The sequence below is a fragment of the Amphiprion ocellaris genome, chromosome 9 (assembly GCF_022539595.1).
Source record: "Amphiprion ocellaris isolate individual 3 ecotype Okinawa chromosome 9, ASM2253959v1, whole genome shotgun sequence".
Lineage (NCBI taxonomy): Eukaryota > Metazoa > Chordata > Actinopteri > Pomacentridae > Amphiprion > Amphiprion ocellaris.
The window spans coordinates 2,226,270-2,240,567 of NC_072774.1; the positions used below are offsets into that span (position 1 = coordinate 2,226,270).

General features: G+C 38.3%; 1 protein-coding gene across 2 annotated transcripts; it reads right to left on the reverse strand.

Annotated features, from left to right (window-relative positions):
• Positions 1-695: 695 nt before the first annotated feature.
• On the reverse strand, positions 696-13,529 carry trpv6 (transient receptor potential cation channel, subfamily V, member 6). Of its 2 annotated transcripts, none has more exons than XM_035948388.2 (17): positions 13,295-13,529; positions 10,863-11,010; positions 10,678-10,775; positions 9,442-9,564; positions 8,980-9,120; positions 8,623-8,721; positions 8,271-8,446; positions 7,959-8,105; positions 7,808-7,887; positions 7,382-7,517; positions 6,738-6,824; positions 6,488-6,564; positions 5,382-5,547; positions 5,160-5,226; positions 4,809-5,077; positions 3,479-3,585; positions 696-1,289 (listed from the first exon to the last, which is right to left on the reverse strand). In XM_035948388.2, the coding sequence occupies exons 2-17, from the start codon at positions 10,991-10,993 to the stop codon at positions 1,040-1,042; spliced, it is 2,154 nt and encodes a 717-aa protein (XP_035804281.1). In that variant the 5' UTR covers positions 10,994-11,010; positions 13,295-13,529; the 3' UTR covers positions 696-1,039. The 2 variants fall into 2 exon arrangements, with proteins under 2 accessions (XP_035804281.1, XP_023126605.1); XM_023270837.3 differs by having other exon boundaries at positions 13,289-13,529.
• Positions 13,530-14,298: the final 769 nt, after the last annotated feature.

Consider the following 14,298-nt stretch of genomic DNA (forward strand, 5'->3'; position numbering starts at 1 on the left):
CCCTGACGGGGTGAGCTGGTGTTTTCATTTGCACAACTGACTTCCCCTCTTGACGTCCCTTTAGTTTGCCCCTAGTTATGCTGCTATAGGCCTAGACTGCTGGGGAACCTCTCTGGATGCACTGAGCCCCTCTCTAACTACCTATGTATTTACTATATATACCATTATTGCATTACATTCACTCTGTTTCTTTCTGTGTCCTTTCTCCGAGTGTCCCTGGTCCCAGAGCTGGATGCTGGATGCTTCAGATGTGTGGCTGTGTTTTATGGTCCTTGTGTCCCACCCCCCCACCTCTCTATCGCTACCCCTCTATCTGTATCCCTCTATCTCTACCTCTACCCCTCTATCTCTACCCCTCTATCTGTATCCCTCTATCTCTACCTCTATCCCTCTATCTCTACCTCTATCCCTCTATCTCTACCTCTCTACCTCTTCTGTCCCTCTCAACCCGCCCGGCCAGCAGCAGATGGGTCCCCCCACATTAGATCCGGGTTCTGCTCGAGGTTTTTTTCCCTGTTAAAAGGGTGTTTTCCTTGCCACTGTCGCCTTTTGGCTTGCTCTGGGGGTCAGGCATATGGGTTCTGTAAAGCATCTCGAGACAATTTGACTGTAATTGGCGCTATATAAATAAAATTGAATTGAATTGAATTGAATTGTTTGATGCACTTTTCTGCTGTTCAACAAATGAAGTCCAGTAAAGTTTCAACAATAAGTTTTATTCTCATATAAAAATGTTCATCACCTACATGATAAAATCTATGTTTCACTTTATTTCTACACAAATTCACAGCACTAGAAAAATAACACACTCTGCTCTAAAGCGGAATAATACTGCAGGAAGAATTGCACCGTCACAATCAGTCCTCATTTCCCGGAATCTCCTTCAGAATGTCCATCAAAACATCCTCCAGAAGCTCCATCAGAGCCTCCTCCAGAGCCTTCTCTAGAACATCCTTCAGAATGTCCATCAGAACGTCTTCCACAAACTCACCCAGAGCTTCCTCTGGAGCCTTCTCCAGAACTTCCTCCAGAACCTCCTCTACACGTATCTGATGTCCTGGTCCTCCTCCGGCTCCTCCTGCTCCACCTCCAGACCCAGAGCGCTGTTCCGGATCATCTCCCAGCCCGCCATCGCCCTCCGGTTGTTCAGTCCTCCGGCTTTGGGTCGCAGCTTCGCTCCTTCCTTCGTTGCGTCTGACTTCTCGGCTCCGTCCTTCTCATCCTCCCTGGAGAACGCCTTGATGTAGCGTCGCATCTTCTGCATCATCGGGTCGTTCCTGTCCTCCACCCTGCAGAGAAGAAACCAACGTCACAACTTCCACAGCGGAGGAGGAGATGATTCCTCAAACGTTCTACTTTCTAGGAATTTCTTATTCACAAATCTATCGTGTCTCCTTCTACAGATGTGTTAGTCCAGAAGGCAATCCAATAAGGCAAATAGAGAAAACTAATTCAAATGAATGAGACATTAAATGAGCCACATAAACAAGATAAAATAGTAGAGTTAAAGTTTTTATATATTTGCAGTGAGACCTAAGACTAAACATTACATTTTAGACCCTCTAAATCAGGGCTGTCAAACTCATTTTAGTTCAGGTTCCACATTCACCCCAATTTAATCTCCAGTGACCAGTAAAATCCCAGTATAATAACCTAAAAACAACCAAAAATCCAAATTTTTCTTTTGTTCTATTGCAAAAAAAGCACATTTTGAAAATGTTCACATTTAAGGAATTATCTTTTTACAAAACATTATGAAAAACCTGAAATTTCTTAAGAAAAATAAATTCAATTTCAGCAACATTCAGCCTCAGTTTGCCATTTACACATTACAACCTACCTTTGTGTCTACAAAGGAACACAACATTTAGTCATCTGGAATTGAACCATAGAGGATTTTACTTTATGATCAAAATGACAGAAGTCAGACAAAAAAAGGACAAAAAACAACAAAAACAGGACACAATATTACAAAAATGAGATACAAAATGATAAAAACAAGGAACAAAATGAGAAAAACGACACCAAATTAAAAAAATGAGACAAAAAATGACCAAAAAAGAAACCAAATGACAAAAATAAGAGAAAAAACACAAGCAAAACAAAAATGATACACAGAATGACAAACAACACGAAACAAAAAAAGACAAAAAATTTACAAAGCGACAAAAAAAGGAAAAATGACAAAAACGAGACAAAAAGTTGCACAAAATGACAAAAATGATACACAAAACAACAAATAAAGTAAAACATAAAATGACAAAAATAAGACAAAAAACAAAAGCCAGACAAAAAGGAAACACAAAATGACAAAAACATGAGACAAGCAACAAAAGTCAGACAATAAAAGACAAAAAAGACAACAAAAATGAGACACAAAATGACAAAAACGCGAAACAAAATCTCAAAAAGTGAGACAAACGACACGGAACGAAACAAAAAATGAGACAAAAAATTTGACAAAAAAGTTATGAAGTGAAAAAAAATGGACACAAAAAGAAACAAAAACAAAACACTGTTACAGAACAGTGACAATAAAGATCTGTTCTATTCTACACAAAACAACGAATAAAGCAAAACACAAAATGACAAAAATAAGACAAAAACAAAAGCAAGACAAGAAAGAAACACAAAATGACAAAAGTCAGACAAAAAAAAAGACAAGAAACAACAAAAACGAGACAAAATATTACAAAAATGAGACACAAAATGACAAAAGAACAATGAACAATCTAGTATTTTACTTTATGATCTACAGGGTTAACTTGTCATGGTCTAGAAATTATTTTAAATTTATAGTTTTACTAATTTACAATCTGCAGTTAATGTCTTCTCTGTAATTTTTACACTTTGAGGACTGGATTAGACCCTCTGGAGGGCCAGTTTTGGGCCACGGGCCGCATGTTGGACACCCCTGCTGTAGTGGTATTTATGTTGCGATTTTACCTGAATAATTCACATATTAGAGATTAAACTCGAGAAAAAATGACATTAAACACTCTTTTACTTCACTATGATACATATTCGGGCTGCGACTATAAATTACACAGCAAATTTTTTGGAAAACATGTTTCGAGGCGATTAAAAAAAGAAAAAGTAATTAATTTAAGCTAAAATATTTCTGACAGCTCAAATGAAAAATAACTACATGGAGAGAAAGAAAGGAAGATTCTTTTTTAAAGTGAGGACATAATGGTCTGCCAACGTTAGCACAAAATATTTTTAGAACTTCTGTTGTCGATCCGCCTTCAATTCTGGGAAATAAAAGAGAACTTCCACTATTAGCAGAACTTTGCAGAATATTAATAGAACATTATTAGAACAGATAAATTCCAGGTAGATGGTGACTACTTCAGCTTTAGTCATCATGTGTATTTGAGGGAGTTTTTGTTGTATTTTTCCATGTTCCTGCTTCAGTTTTTTGCTTTTTTCTTGCAGTATTTATCAGTGCAGTATATATTACCACAGTATTTACTACCTGAGGTACCAACGTTCCTTCAGACCGTAGTTCAGCCCACAGACGCCCAGTCGAGGCCAGAGGCAGCGAGGAAGCCTCCTCTCCAGCATCAGAGTCGTGGCCACAACCTGAACATCAGTGATAAAGAATGAATGGACATTATTTAGGTCTGCAGCACGTTTTAATACAAACTGAGTCAACCAGAGAGAGTTTATGAGACCCCAAACAACAAAAATATGACCAAAAAAGTAAGACAGAATCAAGACAGATCAAATAACTTTGTGAAAATAAAACTAAAGACCTAAACAAAGAAAAATAAGACACAAGGCAAGCAGAATGAAACACAAAATTACACAAACAAGACAAAATGATAATAATAATAATATAATGGATTAGATTTATATAGCGCTTTTCAAGGCACTCAAAGCGCTTCACATTGAATCCATTGTTCATTCACTCACACATTCTCACTCGGCGGTGGTAAACTACATCTGTAGCCACAGCTGCCCTGGGGCAGACTGACGGAAGCGTGGCTGACAATCTGCGCCTCCGGCCCCTCCGACCACCACCAACATTCACACGCATTCATACTCCAGTGTGAGTAGCAGCACTGGAGGCAAGGTGGGTGAAGTGTCTTGCCCAAGGACACAACAGCACATGACTAGGACAGAGAGGGAATCGAACCGCCGACCCTTCGATCATTGGACGACACGCTCTACCACCTGAGCCACAGCCCCCAAAATGAGACAGAAAAAGAAAAAGAAAACTAAGAAAATGGGACACAAAACCACTAAAGCAAAACACAAGACAACCAAAGTGAGGTACAAAATGACAAGCATGACACAAAAATGACGCAAAACAATAAAAAAAGACAACAAACAAAGAAACAAAATGGGCCCGCTGATGGAACCTTGAGGGACTCCAAATATGACTGTAGCAGCAGGTGTATAAAGGTGCATTTAATGGTCTATAAAGGTGTATAAAGGTGCATCTAATGGTATATAAAGATGTATAAACGTGTGTTTAGAGGTATATAAAGGTGCATAAACATGTATAAAGGTGTATTTAAAGGTCTATAAAGGTGTATAAACGTGTATAAAGGTGTATTTAAAGGCCTATAAGGGTGTATATAGATGTATAAAGGCATATACAGGTATATACAGGTGGATAAAGGTGTACACAGGTGTGTAAAGCCGTATAAATGAGTACTTAAGGGTGTATACAGGTGTATGAATGTGTACTTAAGGGTGTATGAAGTTGTTTAAAGCCATATAAATGTTTATTTAAGGGTGTATAAAGCTGTATAAAGGGGTACTTAAAGGTGTATACAGGTGTGTACAGATGTGTTTACCTGAGTCCTCCAGAGCTCGTCCCTCTCCTGAGCCACCCTCCAGTGGGTGTCGCTCATCATGGCGATGAGCAGGTTGAGCAGCAGGATGTAGGAAACCACGGAGAAGGCGACGTGCAGCACGTGGACGATGGGCGGCGTGGTGAAGGTGTGGTCCACCGGCAGGTCGATGAGACCCACGCTCAGCTCAAACTGGGAGAACAGCGTGATGGGGAAGGAGCGGTAGGACGGGATGGAGTCCGGTTCCTGGGTCATGTAGACCATCCACAGGGCTGGAGGACCAAAATAAAAGGTAACGGGAACAGAAAACCATCTAGAATAGAAAGAACTTCCTGCTGACCAGAAGATACTCACAGGTGGAAAAACCGATGAGCACAATGAAACTGAGCCACATGAACTTTGTCAGATCTCCAAAAATAATCTGGAGGAAACGAGACACAAAGTAGGTCAGAGTGAAAACACAAATAGAGACACCTCAGAAACCATGGATGTAAAAACACAAACACACAAACAGCTGTGTGGACGGAACTGAATACTGCTTTTTTTCACAGCCTGCAGCTTCATGCGGCTTCCTACCTTCTGTATCATGATTACGTACGGTCCGAGCATCTCGAATCCTCGGGCGAAGAACATGACGTTACACCAGCCGAGGACCAGACAGACGGCCATAACCTCAGCTTCACCCTGAACACCACAAACCCTGAAGACCAGCAGCAGGACCACCAGGCAGGCGTAGCTGATCCTGGATCAGACAGACCAGAGTTAATAAGAGTTAACATTCAACAACCACCAGGCAGACATAGCTGATCCTGATTAGATGAGATGATGAGATAAGATAAGACGAGATTAGAAGAGATGAGATTATGAGATGAGTTGTGATGACATGAGATGAGATAAGAAGAGATGAGATGAGAGGAGGTCCTGGACACAACCACCAGGGAGTCGTAGCTGATCCTGGATCAGACAGCAGAGTCTCATGAGATAAGAAGAGATAAGATTAGATGAGATAAAATGATATGAGATAAGATGAGATGGAAGAGACAAGATAAGATATGATTTGATGAGATGATGAGATAAGATGAGATAATATTACATGAGAAGAGATGAGATGAGATATGATTAGATTAGATGATGAGACAAGAGGAGATAAGAGAAGATGAGAGGAGATGAGATGAGAGAAGATAAGATGAGATAAGAAGGGATGAGATGATATATGATAAGACAAGATGAGATGAGATGAGGTGAGATGAGATAAGAGAAGAGATAAGATAAGGTAAGATGAGATTAAATAAAATGAGATAAGAGAAGATGAGATGGAATAAGAGATGCAGTGAGATGAGATATGATAAGATGAGATAAGATGAGAAAAGGTGAGATGAGATAAGAGAAGAGATAAGAGAAGGTATTATTAGATGAGAAGAGATGAGGTGAGATGGGAAGAGATGAGATATGATTAGATTAGATGATGAGATAAGATGAGATGAGACAAGAACAGATGAGATAATGAGATGATGAGATACGATTAGGTCCTGGAAACAACCACCAGCCAGGTGTAGCTGATCCTGGATCAGACAACAGGTTTAAAAGGAGTTAAAGACATTCTGATCCTGGAATCAGCAGCTCATCAGTTAATTAGAAACTCCAACATTCTTCATTTTAAACCTCAGAGTGTTTAAACTCACAGAATAACGTGGAACGGACCTCCCAGCGCCGTCTGACCAAAGTACCTCCTCGCTCCAACCCTCAGGATGTCAGGGATCTGATGAAGGTGGAGGTATTAATGAAACACATAATATAATATAATATAATATAATATAATATAATATAATATAATATAATATAATATAATATAATATAATATAATATAATATAATATAATATAATAACAATACAGTATTTAATAAATATAAATGATGGTTTTAATAAACTGACCTCCAGCAGCAGGATGAGCAGAGCTCCCAGAACACTGATGACCTCTCCAGCCAAACGCAGACTGTCCTCATACGTCACATAACTCTCCTGATGAGAAGAGATGAGATAAATGAGATGACATAAGAAGCAATAAGATGATATGGGAAGAGATAAGATGAGATAAAATCAGATAAGATTAGATGAAATGATGAGATCTTATCGCATCATCTCATCTAATCTTATCTCATCTCATTTTATCTCATCCTATCTCATTATCAAATGAGGTAAGATTAGATGAGATGATGCGAAGAGATGAGATGAGATAAGAAGAGATCGGAAGAGATGAGATAAGATGAGATGATTAGAAGAGATGAGATCAGATAAGAAGAGATTGGAAGAGATGAGATAAGATGAGATGATGCAAAGAGATGAGATGAGATAAGAAGAGATCAGAAGAGGTGAGATAAGATAAGATGAGATGATGATAACAGATGAGATAAAAAGAGATGAGATGAGATATGATGACATGAGATGAGATAAGCATAGATGAGATGAGAAGATAAGATGAGATATAATTTTGATTTTGACAGTATCTGTTGTTTAAACTCTGGTTTATGGTGAATATTGTGGTTCTGGTTCTGGTTCTGGTTCGGGTTTGGACTCACGCTGAGGTTCTTCTGGACCCGGATGGTTTTGTCCATGTCAGATGTTGTGTAGTTCTCCGGAGTGTCTTTTATGGGTCGAAACACACAACAGAGGGTGAAGGTCCCGATGTAGAGCAGATAGAGCAGCAGCAGCAGCCTTAAGATAAACAGATAGATAGAATAATAAATAAAATGTCCACAAGATAAGATTAGATGAGATAAGAAGAGATGAGAAGAGATGAGATGAGATAAGATAAGAAGATGAGATGAAATGAGATAAGAAGATATAAGCTAAGAGAAGATGAGATGAGGTGAGAAGAGATGAGATAAGATGAGATGAGAAAAGAAAAGATAGAGACAGAAGAGATAAGACCATATAAGCTAAGATAAGATATGATAAGATAAGATGAGATGAGAAAAGATAAGATGAGAGCTATTTCAGTTTACCTGAAGTAATGTTTTCCGTAGAGGTTCCACTTCAGACTGACCAGCTGCCTGACTGGAGTCACTTCTAGGATCCTTCTGGCCTGAAGAGCAGAACCCAGTTTAACTTTGTTCTTCACTAGAACCGGAATAAATCTGTGTTTCTGGACCGAACCTCTCTCTGGTGACTTCCAACGATTAGCTCCAGCACCGACATGCTGTCGGCCCACGAGTCGATCTCTGTCAGGTCGAACAGCTGAGAGCTCAGAGGACCCAGACTCCACTGGACCACCCGCCGCTTGTTCACCAGGTGTTGGAAGGCCTGGAGGAGGAGATGGATCAGTACCGGTCACATCTGAAGTTCTGATCAGTCTGGTCCAGATCTGATGTTCTGATCAGTCTGGTCTAGATCTAATTGGTCTGGTCCAGATCTGGTGTTCTGATCAGTCTGGTCCATATCTGATGCTCCTCCATGTTCTCCACTCACCACCAAGTTCCCCTCCTTAGCAGCCAGCTTCAGGGGAGTCAGGCCTCGGTAGTTGGGTACCATGTCCAGCGGCACTGGCTGGTCCAGCTCTGCGTCCCGGTTCAGGATCAGGTCCATGGCCTGGCAGGCGATGGTCTTGTTGGGCTGCAGGACCAGGATGTGCAGCAGAGTGTTGCCTGGAGAAGAACCCAGAGCATTTATTTATCATAGATAACTTTCAGCTATACCGGACTCCAGAGGAACCAGTTTATAGTTGATTTATTGTACTTTTATTGTATTTAGATTAGCTAAAAATATTCTGATACTGATTTTTTAACACTATTTTCACTGGTTTTACTGGGGGGTGTCATACCTCTGTAGTCCTGGATCCTGGTGCTGGCGCCAGCATCAATCACCATGGAGACGATGTCCTCATTTCCAGCACAAGCAGCAAACGACAGGATGTGTTCACCTGAGGACCAAACGTAGATTTATTCTGAGTCATATTTACATTTATTTTAATATTAGAGACAGTTTGTGGTTCTGTATTTACTTTAGAGGTTCTACATTTACATTAGAGGTTCTATATTAACATTAGAGGTTCTATATTTACATTAAAGGTTCTACATTTACATTAAAGGTTCTACATTTACATTAGAGGTTCTACATTTACATTAGAGGCAGTTTGTGGTTCTATATTTTTATTTCCATCCAGGACCAGCTGACTCACCGCAGTACAGAAGCCCTCCGATCCTCTTCCTGAAGTACAACCCAGTGACTCTGGGCGTGGCCACGTCTCCTCCTCGACCAATCAGGTGGTAGACCAGGTTCATGTTCTGATTGGCCACAGCGATGTGCAGAGGAGTCACACCTGGTTAGATGCATTTGGAAATGTTATGCTCTCTACACTGTAAAAAATACCCTGTAGATGTCAAGATAATTTACTGTTATTTTACAAATTTGAGTATAATTAAAGAAAAAAACATTAATTTACATTTAAATAATTAGATATTTAAAAAAACAGACCAAAACTGTAAATAACATTCACATAATAAAATCTCTATTTCTACAAAAGGGAATTTTTCTTTCACGATTTACCTTTACTGTTTTACCTTTTTACACTGAGACATGATAAGATTCAGGCGTCACGTTGTGTTTTTGTGCGTTTTTACGTGAGTGTGTGTCTGTGAACCTTGGAACAGCTCGGAGGTCATGGGTTCGTTGATGAGTTCAGGAGCTCCGTCCATCAGAGCCACAGCAGCGTCCACGTTGTCGCTCATCACAGCCACGTGGAGCGCCGTTTCTCCGAGGGCACCTGAACGAGACGAAGATGCCTTTAGACTGTGCAACAGACTCACTGAATGCTCTCTGAATAACAAAACCTGCTTCAAAAGTTAGGTTTTCTCCTAATAAAGAAAAGCCAACATGACACTATTTAATCTATAGAAAGTGTAAACACAGAGAGAATCATCAGATTTTCAACTTTCAGCTGGTTCTTGAATGCATCACGTGTTACATGTGATTCCATCTGGACAAATACCTATCAGTAATTCAGAGTTTTCAGGTGAACTGCAGGGAGTGTAAAGCACAAAACGGAGAAAATGAGGCACAGAACAACATATGACAAGAAACGCTGCACAGAAAATGAGAAAAATCAAATGTGAAATTAGAAAAACGACACAAAATGCCAGAAATGAGACAAACCACAAGAAGCAAAACAAAAAGTGACAAAAAATGGACAGACGACAAAAACGAGACAAAAAATTACACAAAACGACAAAAGTAATGGTCAACACAACGAATAAAGCAAAACACAAAATGACAAAAATAAGATAAAAAAATCACAAGCGAGACAAGAAAACACAAAATGACAAAAACATACGATAAGTCAGACAAAAAAACAACAAAAATAAGACAAAATATTACAAAAACAAAAAACAAAATGACAAAAGCAAGGAACAAAATGACCTGAAAATAAAGAAAGGAAGCAAGCAAGCCAAAAAGAAATCACAAAATGACAAAAACATAAATCAAATGACAAGTCAGACTAATAAAATTACAAAAACAAACCAAAATATTACAGAATTGGACACAAAATGACAAGAAAATGGATGACAGAAGTGAGACAAAAAAGACAAAAGCGAGAAACAAAAAATAGACAAAAAACACAAGCGAGACAAAAAGGAAATACAGAACGACAAAAACATGAGACAAAAGACAAAAATCAGATAAAAAAAACAACAAAAACAAGACAAAATATGACAAAAATGAGAAACAAAATTACAAAAACGAGAAACAAAACGACAAAAACATGAGACAAATGACAGAAGTCAGACATAATATGACAAAAAAATGAGACAAACTATTCTAAAAATGAGACACAAAAGGAGAAAACAGTGAATTAAAATGATCCGCGGCAGCAGATTACCTCTCTCAAAGATGTTGGTGGAAGCGCAGCTCAGCAGCTTCCTGATGCAGCCGACGCTGTTGTTCTTGGCGGCGTAGAACAGAGGAATGTCGTTTATACTGAGGAACACACAGGAACCGTCACATATTACTCATTTAGACATGTTTTTATTCATTGTTAGAACACGTGGAACCAGATCTCGTTACTTCTTGGTGTGGAGCAGGAACGTCTCGTCCAGCATCTCGTTCCATCCTTTCTTGTTCTGGAGGCGGAACCTCAGCTGGCTCCACCAATGGTTGAGCTCGCTGGGAGCCGATCTGGCCAATGATGGAGACATGGACTCCAGATGTTCTACTGCAGGAAGGAACGGGATGGTGACCCAGGCAGGGATGTTCTGGGAAGGTTCTGCAAAGTTCTACTAGTGTTTTCTAGCTGTCTTTTAGCTCACAGAATGTTCTTCGGAGAGGAAGGATGACTGAAGACGTTCTAAAAATGTTTAATGTTAACATTATTAAACTGTTCTTCCCTAGAGTTCTGGTCTGAGAACATCCTTCTGTTGTCATCACTGAACGCTGTGGAACGTTTTATAGGTTCTACGATGTGTTCTCTCATCAACATCCTGACTGCAAGCAGAACATTCCACCTCTGCTAATATGCTGCAGAACAGGAACACCTTGCAAAGAACTTTCTGTCATCTGAGGTCTGAGGAATGTCTTGCAAATGTAATAGGGTTTTATAACATCCCAGAAACAGCTGCAGAACATTGAAAGAACATTCTACCTTTGTTAATTCATAGATCATATTACAGAGACAGTCTATAAAATTCATCTGAGGTCTTGATAACATTTGGAAAACATTTCTAAAATGTTGTTTTGAGAACGTTCCTCGTTTGTTATAGAAGAACGTTCTATATTGTTCTCCTTCAGTAACATCCTAAAAACATCTTTAGAACATTGCAGGCAAACTGTTCCACCGTTGTTAGTAGATCACATTACAGGAACGTCTCATAAATATGATCACAGGCCTTGATAACATCTGGGAAAACTTTTTGAGAACGTTTCTCCTTTGTTATAGAGGAACGTTATTTAACATGTTTCCTCAATGACATCTTACAAAGAACATTCTGTCATCTGAAGTCTTTAGAACATCTTCAAAACAGAACGTTCCCATCATGGAATGTTTCATAATAATATGTTCTATGACATGTTCCCTCAACAACAAGGCAAAATGTTCCACCTTTAACTGAGAACCTCCTTCCTTTGTGTCAATGTGAGCATGTCTTATAGAATAAGGTTCTATACATGTTCCCTTAAGAACATCCCAAAAACAGCCGCAGAACATTGAAAGAACGTTCCACCTTTGTTACTAAATACGTCACACAAGAGAAACGTATTACAAAAATCCTCTGAGGTCTCGATAACAGCTGGAAAACATTTTATAATTAATGGTTTGAGAACGTTCCTCCTTTGTTATCGTGGAACATCCTATGAATGTTAAAACATTCTATTATTTTTATAGGAACATTATTAGAAATAGAAATACTCCTAAAACATTCTTTGAACATTTGATTAAAATGTTTTCTTTTAAAACATTATTAGAACCTTTTTAAGAACTGAGAAACAGAAAAAGTAGATTAAATATAGAACGCTGAGTTTGTATGTAAAAGAACAGAAATTCTGCTTTATTAAGACTGAAAATGAACTCTTTAGGTGTGGATTTGATTAATTTAGCTTAAATTAAAATACTCTTAGAACGTTCTTTGAACATTTGATTAAAAAGGTTTCTTTAAAACCTTTTTAGAACCTTTTATCAGAACAGAGAAAGAGAAAAAAGTAGGCTTTTACTTATATTAAAAACATAATTTTTTAGCAGATTTTTTTTCATTGTTTAGGCCTGAAAATTTACTATTTTTTTAAATTCATATAATTTTTCAAACTAAAATACAATTTAATATTGTATATTTTAATTTCAGCTAATATTATGTTATATAATGATACAAAGGACGCATTAGTATTTTTATTATACTATTATAAATGTTGTGTGAATATTTGATTAAAATGTTTTCTTTAAAATTTTTTTTGAAGAGCAGAGAAACAGAAAAAAGTAGATTTTTATTTATATATATATATATATATATATATATATATATATATATAGATATAGATATAGATATAGATATATATATATATATATAAAAAAATAAAAATTTTATTTATTTATTTATTTTTTTTAAAAACAGATTTTAAAAAATTGTTTAGGCCTTAAAATTGACTATTTCTAAAAATTATTTATACACATTTTCAAACTAAAATACAATTTAATATTATTTATAATAAAATAAAATATAATAAAATAATAATAAAATAAAAATACAAATACTTCCTTTGTATCATTATATAACATTACATTAGCCTAAATTAAAATATTCCTAAATGTTACTTAATAAAAAATATTAGAACCTTTTTAAGAACAGAGAAACAGAAGAAAGAAGATTAAATCAATAAAAAAAATTGCCCCAACAGGACAAATTTGTGTTTTGTTTTTTTTTTCCGGCCTGAAAATTGACTATTTTTAAAATAATTCATATAAATTTTCTAACTAAAAGACAATAAAACAAGAGGAAGCTGCTTACCCTTACACAATAAAAGCTCCTCTCCTGACTTCCCTCCCAGTCATAACAGTCAGAACCAGAACCAGAACCTCCAGAAGCGTTAGAGTCCTGAGGAGAGGTGAAATCTTTGTGGTGTGTCTTTATATGAGGAGAGGGAGGAGACCTGAGAAGACCTGAGGAGGAGGAGGAGGAGGAGGAGGAGGAGGAAGGTGATGATGGCCAACAGGTGAGACGGACTCGTAATGAGCAGGTAGACTTTCACCTGCCGCAGAGAAAGTTCTGCTGGAGGAACTCCTTTATCATGCTGACCTGAACTTATTCCTCCATTCAGAGCCCGTACAGGTGAGCAGGTGGACAGGTGGACAGGTGAGTCCACCTCCACGCCTGCAGAGCCACCATGAAAACCTGCTGTTTCTGCTGATGTGTTAAAGTAAAAACTTGTTTGTAAAGTGCCGTCTAAAGCTATAAAAGCTGTAACATGAATCTGTAAATGTGGAGATGATGTCTGACCTCCACAAACACGACCAGCAGCTTCATTCACAGAGTCAACAGCAGCCATTACAGTAATTGCTGCGTCTTACATCCCATAATAAGCATCTGGAAGCTGCAGGATCATCGGCTCGCGTCACTTTCCTGCTTCAGAGGCCGAAAACAAAGCCAGAGCTGCTTTTTGTTCAGATGCAGATGCAGTATTTGTAGTATTTAGTATTTAGCCAGTATTTTTCCTCAAATCTGAACACTGAGTACATGCAGTACAGCCACCAAGACACCTATGACCCCTCTGAAGACTAGTGAAGGAGGCCACCAAGACACCTATGACCCCTCTGAAGGAGTTCCAAGAAAGAAACTAGCGAAGAAGGCCACCAAGACACCTATGACTCCTCTAGAGACTAGGGAAGGAGGCCACCAGGACTCCTATGACTCCTCTGAAGACTAGTGAAGGAGGCCACCAAGACTCCTATGACTCCTCTAGAGACTAGTGAAGGAGGCCACCAAGACACCTATGACTCCTCTAGAGACTAGTGAAGGAG